The 14,379-nt window shown below is 48.7% G+C and overlaps 1 protein-coding gene across 3 annotated transcripts in view; it reads left to right on the top strand.

The window, feature by feature from the left end:
• HCK (HCK proto-oncogene, Src family tyrosine kinase) overlaps nt 1-14,379 on the top strand; it is a 41,481-nt gene that overhangs the window by 15,908 nt on the left and 11,194 nt on the right. For 2 of the 3 annotated variants that reach the window (XM_025986121.2, XM_072736145.1), the window contains exons 2-9: nt 1,073-1,190; nt 3,959-4,001; nt 4,300-4,399; nt 5,189-5,287; nt 8,633-8,736; nt 11,670-11,819; nt 12,142-12,294; nt 13,856-14,035. In XM_025986121.2, coding sequence (XP_025841906.2) covers nt 1,073-1,190; nt 3,959-4,001; nt 4,300-4,399; nt 5,189-5,287; nt 8,633-8,736; nt 11,670-11,819; nt 12,142-12,294; nt 13,856-14,035 — 947 coding nt within the window. The remainder of the gene's footprint in view (nt 1-1,072; nt 1,191-3,958; nt 4,002-4,299; nt 4,400-5,188; nt 5,288-8,632; nt 8,737-11,669; nt 11,820-12,141; nt 12,295-13,855; nt 14,036-14,379) is intronic. The other variant, XM_072736146.1, reaches the window with a different exon arrangement.

The raw sequence follows: 14,379 nt of genomic DNA, 5'->3' as shown, positions 1-14,379 counted from the left end.
GCTTTGTACCCCTCAGGTCCCAGGTCTGACATCACCTCCTCAGAAAAGGCTTCCCCAATCACCCTGTCTAAAAAAGCCCTGCACTGTTTCCTATCACATCCTTAATTGTCCTCACACTTTTCACTGACTAAATTTATCCTGTTACATATTTGTTTACCTGTTTATTGTCTGTCTCCCATTCACCTCCAGAGTGAGCTCCATAAGGGAATGAACTTGCCTGTCTTATTCATCGTTTAGAAGAGTGCTCAATAAATGTTTCCTTAGCGAACAAAGGAATGAATAACCAAATAAACTAATGAGAGAAAGAAGGAAGAAAGGAAAGGAGAGAGGGAGGGAGGAAAGAAACTATTATAAGGCAGTTATAAAATGATACAAGGAATATGATGCCTTGACTATTATTTAGCTAGACTGAGCCATATTATGTGATCTCATCTTGGTCATTTAATATAAAATGGTAATTTATTATATAATAATAGTATAGTTTCCCTATAATGTTTGCTCTGAGTCCCATGCTCTGCTAAGTATTTCCCCACCTACATGTTTTCTCATCCTTCCAATACCTTGAGAATATGTGGTATCATTGCCATCTCCACTTTGCTGATAAGGAACTGAGACTGGGGAGCAGGGAGAGTGATGAATGAGGTGTTGATGGGTGGAGGGGCCAAGTGTCAGCTCAAGGTTTTCTAATCTCAGAACCTGTGGTGCCTACCACCCATGCTGCTCTAAGGCTCTGCATGCTGAATGATGATGATCCTCATGACTTATTCTCTCAATAAACTCCCCATTGCAGAGGTCCTTGGTAGCATGACCCTATGACAACTTGCCAACTCTGTGTGGGTATGTGGCAGACATGGACGTGGGGAAGCCCAACAGTGACAAGGGCAGAGTGAGCTCTATGTGGCAAGGTTGGGACTGAATGCGGCTGGCAGGGGCAGTGGGTTGGGGGGTGGGGGGAGACAGGGTAGGGGAAAGGGAGCCAGCCTGAGGGCAGGCGGCCTGGAATCCAGCATCCAAGATTCCCCTGTATGGGGCTCGGGGCAAACCAGGCTCACTTCCGTTCTCTCTGATGCAGGATGGGGTGTATGAAGTCCAAGTTTCTCCAGGACAGAGGCAAGGTCTCAAAAACTGAGCCCAGCGCCAACCCACACAGCCCTGTGTATGTGCCAGATCCCACATCTGCAAACAAGCGGGTGAGTGGGGAAAGAAAAGGGGGGTCAGTAGCCTGAAGGACTGCCCCATGCCGTCCCAAATTGCCCTAACAGTCTCCTGTTTTCCAGAGGGTCAGCAGGGTGTGTTTGGGGTAATATGGAGCTGACTCTTCACCAGCAGTGCCCTAACTCTCTGGGACAAGTCTGCACTGCACCAAGGACCTAGGGCAATGACATCACTCCTCCTTGTCCAGCTGTCCAGGCCTTCTTGGCCCCTCAGCCTCGGCTCCAGGGACCAGGTCCCAGTGGGCACAGCAGAGGCCCCAAGCCTGGGCGGTAGCATGAGCAGTGCAGAGAGGAGTCAGTGACCTGACCAGTAACAACAGCAGTTGAAGTAATGATAGGAATGATAATATCAGTGCCATAGCAATAACCATAACAACATTGTAACAGCAAGACCAGTGGGAATATAGTGGCAAGCGCAGATGCAGTAAATAAGAGAAGTGGTCATACTAGTAGAGGCTGTTTGCTTACTTATCTTCTGCATATGCAGGGCTTATGAGGCACCAAGTGCTGACCTAAATGCTGTATGGTTATTAACATCTTAAAGCCTCACAGTAATCCTAGGTCATGACTCTTATTATACAGGTGAGACCCGGAGTTTAATAATTTACCGAAGGCCGTGGATTGAAAGGGGTAGGGGCAGGAGTCAAACCTGGCAGTGCAAGCTCCAAAGTACCAGTGGTTGGAGCAGGAAAAACTAGGCGGAAGCCAAATGTTAATGAGGAAAGTAGTCAGGGCAGTACTAGTGGTGATAATGGGAGCCATAGTTGTCACGGCAGTGGTACTACTTGTCCTGTAGTTGTGAGAGTGATACAAGAGTGGCAATAGAACTAACAGTGGTGTTAACAGTAACAGAACCAGTGATGGTGGTGATGGTACTATAGCAGCAGGAACGGTTGTAATAATCTTACCATTCTTGGACCACCTGCCATGTTTGAGGCACTGGGGTGAGGTGTTTCTTCTACATCATTAGTCCTCACCAAAAACTGAGAGGCAGGAGGTATGGCACTTTAAAGCCACTAAGATTCAAAGAAGGGAAATGCCTTCTGGGAGTCACACAGCTGGGAACAGCAGAGCCAGGTCTTTCTAACCCCAAGGCCGGGGCTCTCTCTGGAATCCTGCAGTCCATGCCCTTATCTGAGCTCATCTAGGGAAACATAGCCTCTGCTTGCTGCCTCAAGGGGCAAGGGTGTACTCCTTCCTCGGGCAGGCCCTCAGAAAGTTCTTCCTCAGATGGAAGGGAAGCCTCTTGTCTCATAACGCTTATGGCTTGTTCCCAAACCTACCCCTTAGCCCTGTACCAAATACATCCAGTCCCTTTGCCCTATGACAACCAGTTGAGAATGAAGGCAAAGACCTTACCCAAATCACCCATTCCTTCTAAATCATTTTTCACATGACATGGCTTCCTGCCCACCTTCCATTCTGCTTGCCCTTCTCCAGGCATGGTATCTAGAACAGGGCTAATTCATGGAATAAGGGAATAGTGGAATAGTCACCTCCCTCCCTCTGACACTTGACTTCTATTAATACCTCCTGATTATATGAGCTTCTCACTCCAGTGACATCCTGAACTGACATCCTAAGCCCTAAGTCACTCCTAGACCTGTTCTTTCCTAACCTGCGTGGCCCTGGGCCCTTTCTATGGTTAGGGCTTCAGGCTCTCTGAGGCCTTCTAGCTTGGCACCAGTGGAGGGCAGGGGGTTTTCTCCCACTAGTTTTTGGTTGTCTCCTGAGCATCAGACTTAAGGGATGCTATTATCAGTCATTTGTTGTTCTCCTACAGGGCATTAGTTCAGTGGTAAGTTAGTAAGTGTTCTTCAGAGAAAGGGTTCCCAGGCCAAATCAGTTTACGAAACATGGGGCAAAACAGGCTCCTTCCCTGTGGGAGTCCTCAAAGCTTTGTGAATCTTGATGGGCTTTATGGGTCTCCCCTTAAAAAGACATACCTGTCATAGTTTCCCACACTTGTTTTTCTAAGTTTAGTTGTGTGAGACACAAACACATTGCCCTTGAAAAAGAAAAATCATAAATAACAGTTAAAGCTACAGTTTCTTCTGACCTATGTCCCCCTCCCCAGTGGTATCACATCCCTCCCTAGAGGCATCAACTCTTGTGGTGTCAGTGTGGATCCTTGCAAACTTATTTCCAAGAATTTACACTCACACATATACAGTATATGTCCACCGAATGTATGTGTATGTACATGATCTCTATAAATGTATCATGTTGCTCATTCAGAAGAACTAGTTTTGTTCACTCAACAATGTATTTTTAAGACCTAGTTGGGCATAGAATGAAGTTCCATCTCCCTGAGGGCTGTTTAGAGCACCATGGTGAGCGTGCCAAGGGAAAGAAGCCAGTTCCCCTCTGGATGAAGACTTAGATCCTTTCATACACATAATGGAGCCTTTATGCATGGGATGTGTTGGTAGACCTACAGTTTCTTCAAACATATCTTAGAAAACACTGATCTGGACCAACCCCTTCTCCATATGTCAAGGAGGGAGACAAGCCAGCGTCCCCCAGGATGTCCAAGGCCAAGGCTACAACCCAAGACACCTGGATCTTTGTGGTGCCCCTGATGTGTGCTGTGACCTCCCATATATCCCCAACCCTCTTGGGTCTTCCTCCCTTGATACACAGAGCTGGGATGAGATACTCTTGGGTATCCTTTTTGACACAGACCTTCTGTAGCTCCCCACACAGTATCAGATTCATCCCCTTCTCTCATTTCTTCCCCACAGCGTCCTGATCACAGTAACGACAACCTACCAGGGTCCAAGGAAGGTATGTATCTGACAAATATGTGGTGGAGTCTTGTGTTAAGTAGAGGATTAGGTTGGGTTCTTAGAGTTTAAGGCAAAAATCCCAAGCAGTCAAAACCACCCTTGAAAACCCTTTAACTTGCTCCCAAAGTATTTTGTGCAAGCTATTTTGTTTCTATTACACTGTCTAGGACTTATACCATGAGACAGACATGTCAATGGGTCCAGGGCTGGGTGCCAGTTGTTGGGATAGGAAACACTCAGGGTTGTGGTAGTGCTCAGATAAAGCCTCACCATCCCATGTATCTCTCTTCCAACAGGTCCTGATGACATAATTGTGATCGCCCTGTATGATTATGAGGCCATTCACCATGAAGACCTCAGTTTCCAGAAGGGAGATCAGATGGTGGTCCTGGAAGAGTGAGTCTCTCTATCCCACTTCTAAGGCATAGCTACCTCCAATACTCAATCATGCTCTCTTGTGTTTCAGTAAAGAACCTGAGCTATCTTATATTAGGGAGTATAATGGCTGATAAAAACCTAATAATAATAGAGGATGGAGGGTTTGGTTAACCTGGATGAGAGTAAGTACACAAAGGAGCTTGTGTGCTTACTAGCGGTGTACATCCAGGCAACAATGAACCGGTGAAAGTGCTTTTTCAGGGAAGCCTTTCTCAGGCTCCTGTAATTAAGCTACAGGTGTATGGACCAGACCCTGCTGAGATACCTTTGCATTCAGAAATCTCTGGATCTGAGTTTGCTACCTCCAGTCCCCTATATTCTTCACCATCAGTGGGTGTAGTGTCACTGTGTGCTGGAGCTCAAGAATGGGAGTGGTTATGCTTGGTCAGACCACTCCCTGTGGCTCTTGGCCCACAATGAGTCTTCCATGGGCACAGGGCCCCATGCCCTAAGTACGGACCCCTGCAGGTCCAGGGGAAAAGAGTGGGGCCAGGGACCTAGGGCTGTGGGCTGTGAATGCAGGAACCAGGCTTGATTCTAGACCCTCAGATGCACAGTGGGGACTGTGGTAAAGATCCCTACCCTAACTGTGGAGTGCATGCTGGGGGCCCAGGCAGTGGTGACCCTGCCCTTTACCCTATCAGCTTCCTGGGGTTGGGGGGTATCCTAGGCCAAGGCTGGGGGACCCAAGAAGAACCAGGGGATTCCCTCTGCTCCCTGACTCCTTTGCTCACTTCCTGTCCTCAGGTCTGGGGAGTGGTGGAAGGCTCGATCACTGGCCACCCGGAAAGAGGGCTACATCCCAAGCAACTACGTCGCCCGCGTTGACTCTCTGGAGACAGAGGAGTAAGTATTCCATTTTTCTTGTCCTACAGAAGGAAGTATGAGCAAAATCAGGTTTGTTCCTGCCTCGGGGCTTTTGCACTTACTATCTCCCCTGCCTGACACACTCTTCCTAGGATCTCTACTTGCCTGGCTCCTTCTCACCCTTCAGGTCTCAAAGAGGCCTTCCTCGACCACGCTGTCTAAAGCAGATCCCCTCTGGGACTCTGCCTCCCAGAGAGACCTGTTTTATTCCCTTCTGCACACTTCTCGCTAGCAAAAACAATCTTGTTTCTGTGGTTGCTCACATGTTCACTGTCTACCTCCCCCACTAGATGGGAGCATTTGAGGACAGAGACCTTGTCTGTCTGCAAGTGTATCCTCAGCACAGGCTGGCATGCAGTAGGTGCTCAATAAATACTTGTTGACTGAGGTCATGCCAAAGAGGGACTTCTGAGAGGCAAGGCTGCCCGCACCTGGTCAGTCATCCCTCATTTGGTTCAGTGTAGATATGTGCCTGCATGGCACCAGTGCCCGAGAGGCGGCTGCAAGAACCAAAAAGACACAGCACACCCCAGCCCTCACAGAGCAACCTGTAACCCAGAGGGCTAGGCTGCAGGTTCTTCTCCATGTCTAGCTTGACTCTGAAGACACAGTTATACGGTGTGTGTGCATCCATCCCACCATCCAACAGACATTTGTTGAGCATCCAGCAGCCCTGTTCTAGGGACACGAGGTGACTCAGACAGGGTTCCTCCCTGGAGAGGCTCACAGCATGGTGGTGAGTGGCAAGTAAAACAATGGCCATGCAACGACAGGTCTCATTCAGAGCCAGCCATTCAAAAAGTTAAGACATGGCAGTCCCTAGAGTTTTATATCCCCTGCCTCCTCCCTCCGGCTAGATGGTATGGCTAGATGGTATTGAGGGTTTGAAATGCTGACCTAACTAAAAATGAAAATGTTTGGGCTTTTCCCATCTTACAGTCATGCCCTTCTTAGTGCACAGGGTACACAAAGTGCTGTGAAAAGTCTTCCCTGTCCTACCACTGACCCTTGTGTCCGGGGCCACCCCAGGGCTCTGCTCCCAGATTCCAGGATCTCAACACACACAGAATCCTTGCACCACACCTCTCCCCGCAGCCTGAGAGGAGGCGCCATCTGGATGGTACTCCCCAAAGGCAACAAACTTGCTGTGTGCAAAAGGCAGGGTACAGACAACATGTATGATGGGTTATCATTTGCGAACAAAAGGGGATAACCTAAATGGTGGTTCTCAGACTTGAGTGCGTCAGCATCACCTGGAGGGCTGGTTAAAAGGCTGATTTCTGAGCCCTGCTCTGCAACTGTCTGATTCAGAATTTGCATTTCTAATAAGTTCTCAGAGGAGGCTGCTGCAGGTCCAGGGACTCACCTGGAGAACCACTGACATGAATATAGACATATCAGGCTTGCAGAGTGCACTCACAGGTTCTTGTGTCTGCATCAAGAAACCACCAACAGAGAGGGTGCCTTTGGGGAGGGCAGTCAGGGCATTGGGAAGCCGGGGCAGGGGGTTGGGGATCTTATGTTCTCCCCCTCCTTGAAATAGACAATACTTCAAATGTTTCAAAATGCAAAGTGTGGGGAAGGATATAGAATAAAGAATGAAAAGTCTACCTTCCACCCTGTCCCCACCTAGCCACTTCTCCCCAGAGGCAACCAGTTCCTTATGAGTCTTCCCAAATGCTTCATACTTGTGTGAGAAAATACATATATTTCCCTTTATTTTACACCAGTAGCAGATACTACACATGGCATTCTGCACCTTCTGTTCAGATTTTACATGAAGCACCTAGAGTGGCCTCTTTCCTTCTACCGCTGCAGTGTCCATCATGTAGATGCCCTATTGTCCCCAACTAGTGGTCACTGAAACCGCTTCCAGTCTTGGGCTATAGTGACTCTCCGGTGTATCTGTCATTTCTTCCTTATGCAAGATCCCTGAGATAACTTCCCAAGGGTGGGATTGCCAGGAAGATGGTTGGTTCTTACCAGGTACTCTGTTACATTGCTTGAATATTTCACACAGCACGACGCAGTTCACAGATGAAAGCAAAGAAGGCCAAGTAGGCAGTGTCACATGGTGACTAAGAGTGTGGGCTCCAGAGTTAGACTGCCTGAAGTTGAATCTTGCCTCCACCACTTACCAGCTGTTATGATGCCAGTCAAGTAACTTGCTCTCTCCGTTCCTCAGCTTCCTCATCTATAAAATGGGGATAATCAGGACCATGATTTCCATGTAGTTGTTGGGTAGATAACAAGAACTTGATGAATGTTAGCTGTCTTTCTTCCCCAGTTGATACAGAGGAAGCAGAGGCCCAGAGAGGGAAAGCGACTTGCTCAAAGTCACACAGCAGATCTGTGGCAGATGCAAGGCTAGCTGACCTTGGGTCTGGAACGTTTTTCCATTACAGCACACAAACTACTCCTCACCCAGCTGAGGGTAGGAATGGATTTGGCTGCTACTGATGCTGCTGCTTGGACTTTTTCCACTCAATATCCCAAATATCCAGAGAGAAAAACAAAAAGGTCCAAGGATATGGCCCCAAGTATAAAATTCTTTGAAACCTCACATTTTAGCGTGAAAATTCATGTTGACTTTATATCCAACTTTGCACACACAGAAGAGGATACATTATAAAGTTTATGAACCTCAGCCTCCCCACTCACATGGACCTGAGACCCTGAGAGGATGGTCATGTGTGCCTGTGAAATTTGCAAAAGCAAGATTTTGACCACAGTTGGTTAAGACTACTCTATCTTACCAGTTTTTCTTTTTCTTTTTAAAAGATTTTATTTATTTATTCATGAGAGATAGAGAGGCAGAGACACAGGCAGAGGGAGAAGCAGGCTCCATGCAGGGAGCCTGATGTGGGACTTGATCCCAGGTCTCCAGGATCACGCCCTGGGCTGAAGGCAACGCTAAACCGCTGAGCCACCCAGGCTGCCCTATCTTACCAGTTTTTCTATCCATCACCATATACTTCACATTGGGTGGCATTGGAATGACCCATGGGCATTTTGTATTTGTAACACTGTGTTCTTTTTTTCGAAAAAAAGTTTTTCCTTTTCTTTTCTTAGAGTTCTGGGGGACCTCTTTCCTTTGGTATTTTGGTATTGTTCTTAAAGAAAGCTCCCCAAACTGCATAAGTTCCCATCTCAGCAAACTGGCTTCACTCTTGGTAAAATGTCTGTTTTGATATCAAAAGAATGGTTCTTTTTCCCAAAGGATCTTGTGGGAAAATCCATGCTGCGGGAAGCCAGGTTCTTGGTATCTCCATGCCAGGACTGCCTACCCTGGGTTCACACGCTACTCCTGCCCCTTTCCACCAGGTGGTTCTTCAAGGGCATCAGCCGGAAGGATGCAGAGCGCCAACTCCTGGCCCCCGGCAACGTGTTGGGCTCCTTCATGATTCGGGACAGCGAGACCACCAAAGGTGACGCCAGCCCTCCCCACCCTGCCCTGCCCTGCAGGGATACCCTGAGCATGACTGGCCACCACTCTCCCTCTGTAAATGCTCTGGGGCAAGGGGGTGCTGAGTGACTCCCCCAGGCACCAGACAGTCAAGTTTTCTCCTGCCCTTTGCTGGAGCCTGGTTTGGGTCTTCTCAGCCTCTGTAGTTCCTAGATGGGTCCCTGGAAGCAGGCCCAAGGGGTCATGGACCCCCAAAACTAATATTCTGTTGAAGCTTGATCTTCAGTAGCTTGTATTACTTAAAATACTCATCACAATAGATCTTATCCGCAAACCTGATCTCCCTCCTCCCATAAGGAGAGGGTAGACCAGGAGGCAAGAAGAGCCCCAGGCCAGCCTCCTGGAAGACTCTGCTTCAACTGGTTCTTTTGATGTTTTTTGGATGTTTTGATGTTGGCAAACTATTTCCTGAAATTCCTGTGCTGGGAAGGTGGCTTTCTGCCAGGTTGGTGCACAGGAAGCAAGAACAGTACCCCCCAAACATAACATAACTCAAACTCCCATCAGTTGAGGCTAATTTTCCCAAAGGAATGGATGTCAATAAGGAGTCTTGGGATTTCGGACTTCACACATGGAGTGATTCTTTTCTAATACATTTAGTCTCAAAGCTGCTTGCTTCCGATCAATCAAGTAAATTGTATAAAGTGTGACCTCACAGTACCCTGAGCAAACAGTCTTGCAGACGTCCATCAAAGGCATCTGTGTGGCCTTCTACTCTACCCCTAGATACCCGAATTGACCAAGCCTGAACATGATAAGATAATGCCACTCACAACCAATGTTTCAAGCCAGTGAATATTTAGACTTTATTTGCTCCCACCCAACAAGTCCCCTTTCAAGCCTCAGGGCAAGGGAAATAGGGCAAAAAGACAAAGCTGTACACACAGGCCCCGGCTTCTACTCTCCAGCTACTCCCAGGATAGCTGGGGGGTTGATTAGGCTGGTCCATCCTGCAGATAGGGGCAGGGAAGCTAAAGAAACAAAGCCCCCCACGCCCCCCACCCCACCCCACAGACCTGCAGGGCAGGAAAGTCAGCCTGGTTCACTCTCACAGCTCCTTAGAAGTGGAGCAGAGGGGCCAGTAGAGCCAATTTAATAAAACTGGCACCACGAGTGCCCTGAATCCCATCCCAGAGCTTCTTGGGTTCCTCCCCACCCCATCTAGTGTCAGCCAAGCCAGCCTCATCTTGGCCAGGCAGAGTGGCAGAGTGGGGCCCGGAGCCAGCTTCCTGGGTTTGAATCCTGACTCTGCCACTTCGCAACTGCATGACTGCAAGTGAGTTAGCTTATCTGCTTGGACCTCAGTCTCCTTGCCTGTAAAATGATGGTGATCTAAAATGTCTACCTTGTGGGGTTATTCATTCATTATAATGAATAACATAATTCATTATATTCATATAATTATAATTCATTAGAGTGATCACTATTCATATGCACTCACGGCTTATGTGGTTGAAGTTCTTAGAACAGTGGCTGGCATGTATGGTCACTTGTTATCCATGCAACAATTTAAGCCTCCCCAAAAGCCTGTGACATAGCGCACACATTGCATACAGAGCAAACTGAGAGCCAGAGAGGCTAATAGCTTGCCCAAGGACACACAGCTTGCAAATGGCAGAAGCATGGTCACCCACTAAAAGACTTGTGTGTTTCTGATCTATGTGATGTCATACACATTACATGCTTATTGCTGCTATCAAATTACCACAAACTTCCATGGCTTAGAACAAGATAAATTTATTATCTTACTTTCTGGAGATCAGAAGTTTGAAATCTCACTAGACTCAAGTCAAGGTGTCCAAAGAGCTGGTTCCTTCTAGAGGCTTCAGGAAATAATCTGATTCCTTGCCTTTGTCAGCTTTAGAGGCCACCGGCATTCCTTGGCTCATGGCCCCTTTTTCACATCCCTCTAACCTTGTGTTTCCATCTTCACCTATCCTCCTATTGACTTTTTTTTTTTTAGATTTATTTATTTATTAATGAGAGACAGAGAGAGAGAGAGAGAGCGGCAGAGACACAGGCAGAGGGAGAAGCAGGCTCCATGCAGGGAACCCGACGTGGGACTCAATCCCAGGTCTCCAGGATCATGCCCTGGGCTGAAGGCGGTGCTAACCTGCTGAGCCACCCGGGCTGTCCCCTCCTATTGACTTTGACCTTCCCACCTCCTCTTACAAGGACCCTTGTGATTCCATCAGGCCCACCTGGACAATCCACAATAACCTCCCCATCTCCAGACCCTTAACAGGATCACATCCCCCAAGTCCTTTAACCGTGTAAGCTAACAAAGTCCTAAGTGCCAGCGATGAGGACACGGCCATTTGGGGGGGCCATTAATTCAGCCTACCACCACTACTGTTGACATGGTACATTTTGTTGTTTACATTTCCAGAATCAGACCGCATTTTGTTGTTGCTGCAGATCTTTTTGTTTGTTCCATTGTTTCTGAGTAACCTATTTGCGGATCTGATGTGGTGTGTTGGCCTTTGCAACAGATGATAGATAGATCGAAATAATGAAGACGCTGATTGAGGCCAACATTTGCTTGAGTGTTCACACCCTGAGTGCTTTGGAGCATTACTTCTTTTAATCATCAGGTAATGTGAGGAGATACGGAGATATGCTGACCAAGCCCATCATACAGATAAGGAAGTCGAGGCACAAAGTGGTGACAGAATCACTAGTTCAGAGCCTCACAGCTGGACATGGAGGAGGCTAGACGAGAGCCCGGACAGCCGGACTCCACAACCCACTATTACCCTGTCCCTGCTGCCTGGGGGCTCACACGGTGCCAGCAGGGGCCTTTCAGGGGTGCCAGGAGCAGGTGTCAGGATGCTGACATGAGGTGGCAGGGCTCTGAGATCCCACAACTGAGGGGTTTCCCTCCGGCCATTACAGGAAGCTACTCTTTGTCTGTGCGAGACTACGACCCCCAGCACAGGGACTCGGTGAAACATTACAAGATCCGGACCCTGGACAGCGGAGGCTTCTACATCTCCCCACGGAGCACCTTCAATAGCCTGCAGGAGCTGGTGGCCCACTACAAGAGTGAGTCCTGCCCGGGGGGCATCATAACTAGGGTGGGGACCTGTCTCCCCGGAATCCTAGCGAAGGGTGAGGTGCGCTGCAGCCTCTGGAGCCTGCTGAGCTCTTCCTGACCCACCCCAGACAAAGAGTTGCTTTGATTTTCCTGAAGTCTTAGGCCTTTTGAGCAGGAGGGTTGAGGTGGCATGTCATCATGCTCTGTGCTCTTGTCCCCAGTGGTGGCAACCCATTGGAACATTGGTCCCAGGCAGTGGACGGGGCAGGGAGGCCTCCGAGGGGAAGCCTCTGGCTGGCTGCCCTCGACTGACCAGGAGCTCTGTTCCAGAGGGGAGTGATGGACTCTGCCAGAAGCTGACAGTGCCCTGCGTGTCCTCCAAGCCCCAGAAGCCATGGGAGAAAGATGCCTGGGAGATCCCCCGGGAATCTCTCAAGCTGGAGAAGAAACTCGGAGCCGGGCAGTTTGGGGAAGTGTGGATGGGTAAGGACCTAGGGCCAGAGGGTGGTGGGAGGATGGGATGAGGGAGGTCTTTGCTTTCAGGAACAGCCTGAGGCAAAGTGGGGATGCCACCCAGGGTAGAAGGGGAGATTTGAATAACCATAAAGGAGCAATTCCTCTGATAGTAACCACATTGTCCTGCTATGCAAACACTGATTTGCCTTTGAGGCCAGGCTTGTTGGGCTCCAGATCTTCCTTCTGGGAAGGAGGAGTCCTGGGTGAGGGATCTACTCCTTCTCCCTTGTATGGAGCTGGGGTGGCCCACCAGTTTGGTTGAGATAATCAGAGACCTCTTAGGATGAAGAAAACTAAGAGTAGGGAAATGTAGTTTGGAGATTTCCAGGCAAGTTGATGTTGGCAACAGATGAGTAAGCAGCTCTGAGCACCCGTCATGTACCCAGGACCACGCTAGGGCATTGTGGGGTACCCAAAAGGCACGGGCCACCCCTACTGTCCTGCTCCTAATAACTTGAGAACAGTGATGCCTGCTTTGCAGAATGTGGGGGAGATGCAGTGCCTGGCCCAGGGCCTGATGCATTCCACCATGTTTCACATGGGAGCGAAGACAACTTACAGAGATGCAAACAATTCAGCCAGAAAAAATCAGTTTAAAATCCACTCGTTTCAACTACATTTACCAAGACCTTGCTGTGTGCCAAGCATTGAATAAGAGAATGTGGCAAAGAAAGTATAGTGAAGCATGCAAAATGGATCTGAGTGATAAGGTTAGAAAACCAAAAATATTATATAATTATGTAAATAATTATATATTATGTAAAAATATTATATAATTATATTATATTATATTAGGCCTTAGCTTCTCACTACAGGAAGACCCCAAATCTAGATTTGAGTTTCCTGGCAGCCAAGGCAAAAATGGAAGCAAAAATAATTAAGAGATTTACAAGAGCAACAAGATGAACCAGGGGTGGGTTGGGTTGAGTCCCTATGCTAGGAGCAGGATCTGGGTGCTTGAGATTGATTAATAGGCAGGCTGACTGGTGCACAAAAGGCAAGGGGGAGTTTGGTGGATGAGGCTGGCAAGGTGGGTGAGGCCAAATCCTACAGGGCCTTGTGGACCATGGTGAGACTGGTCGTTTCATTGAGGGCAGTATTAAGATGAAAATATTTTAAGCAGAGATGGTATGTGTGTATATCAGTGAGTGACAAACAAAGGTGGTGTGTGTGTGTGCATGTGTGTGTGCACGCAGGTAACAATCTGAGTGATGTTTTGAGGTTATTCTTTAATTCTTACAATAGCTTCTGGAAAGGCAGTGCTGATCATTTCCACTTTGCAGATGAGGAAATCACAGTTCAGAGAAGTTAAGTGACTTGCCCAAGGGCACAGAGCTAGGAAGTGGTGAACCAGACTTCTGACCTACATCTTTCCAAAGCCTAAGCCTGCATTTCCTTTTCCCTCTCTGAGGGCTGAGAGGAGCAGGGAAGGTGTCCCAGAGGAAGCAGGTCTGCGGCTGGGCCTTCTAGGGCTGGGGGAAGGAGCAGAGGGTTCTGACCACCTTTCCTGTCCCCTCTCCTGTTCCAGCCACCTACAACAAGCACACCAAGGTGGCTGTGAAGACGATGAAGCCAGGGAGCATGTCTGTGGAGGCCTTCCTGGCAGAGGCCAACCTGATGAAGACTCTGCAGCATGACAAGCTGGTGAAGCTGCACGCGGTAGTCACAGAGGAACCCATCTACATCATCACTGAGTTCATGGCCAAAGGTGCTGCACTCTGGGGGCTGAGGGTGCAGGCTGTGGCTCATACTAGTCACTTGCAGACTCAAAGGTGACCCTGACATGGTTCTTGCCCTCCAGATGCCTCAGTCTGGCCAGGGGCTCTTCTAGCAAGTACCCATTGAACTTGAGTACTTGGGCCTTCACAAGCAATGGCCCAGCCCTCCCGGTTAACGGGGTGAAACCATTAAGGGAATGCCAGGGGAAGGGGAGCTCATGGGACTACAAGAGAGGGGAATGGGGCCAGAACCCCGCTGGGTGATGGTAGAAGAGGCTTATGGGCTCATGATAAGCCTTCAAGGCTTGGGGCAGCTTCCTGCCTCACAAGCTGT

Source organism: Vulpes vulpes, chromosome 14, assembly GCF_048418805.1.
Source record: "Vulpes vulpes isolate BD-2025 chromosome 14, VulVul3, whole genome shotgun sequence".
Taxonomy (NCBI): domain Eukaryota; kingdom Metazoa; phylum Chordata; class Mammalia; order Carnivora; family Canidae; genus Vulpes; species Vulpes vulpes.
This window is presented reverse-complemented; position numbering and strand designations above follow the sequence as displayed.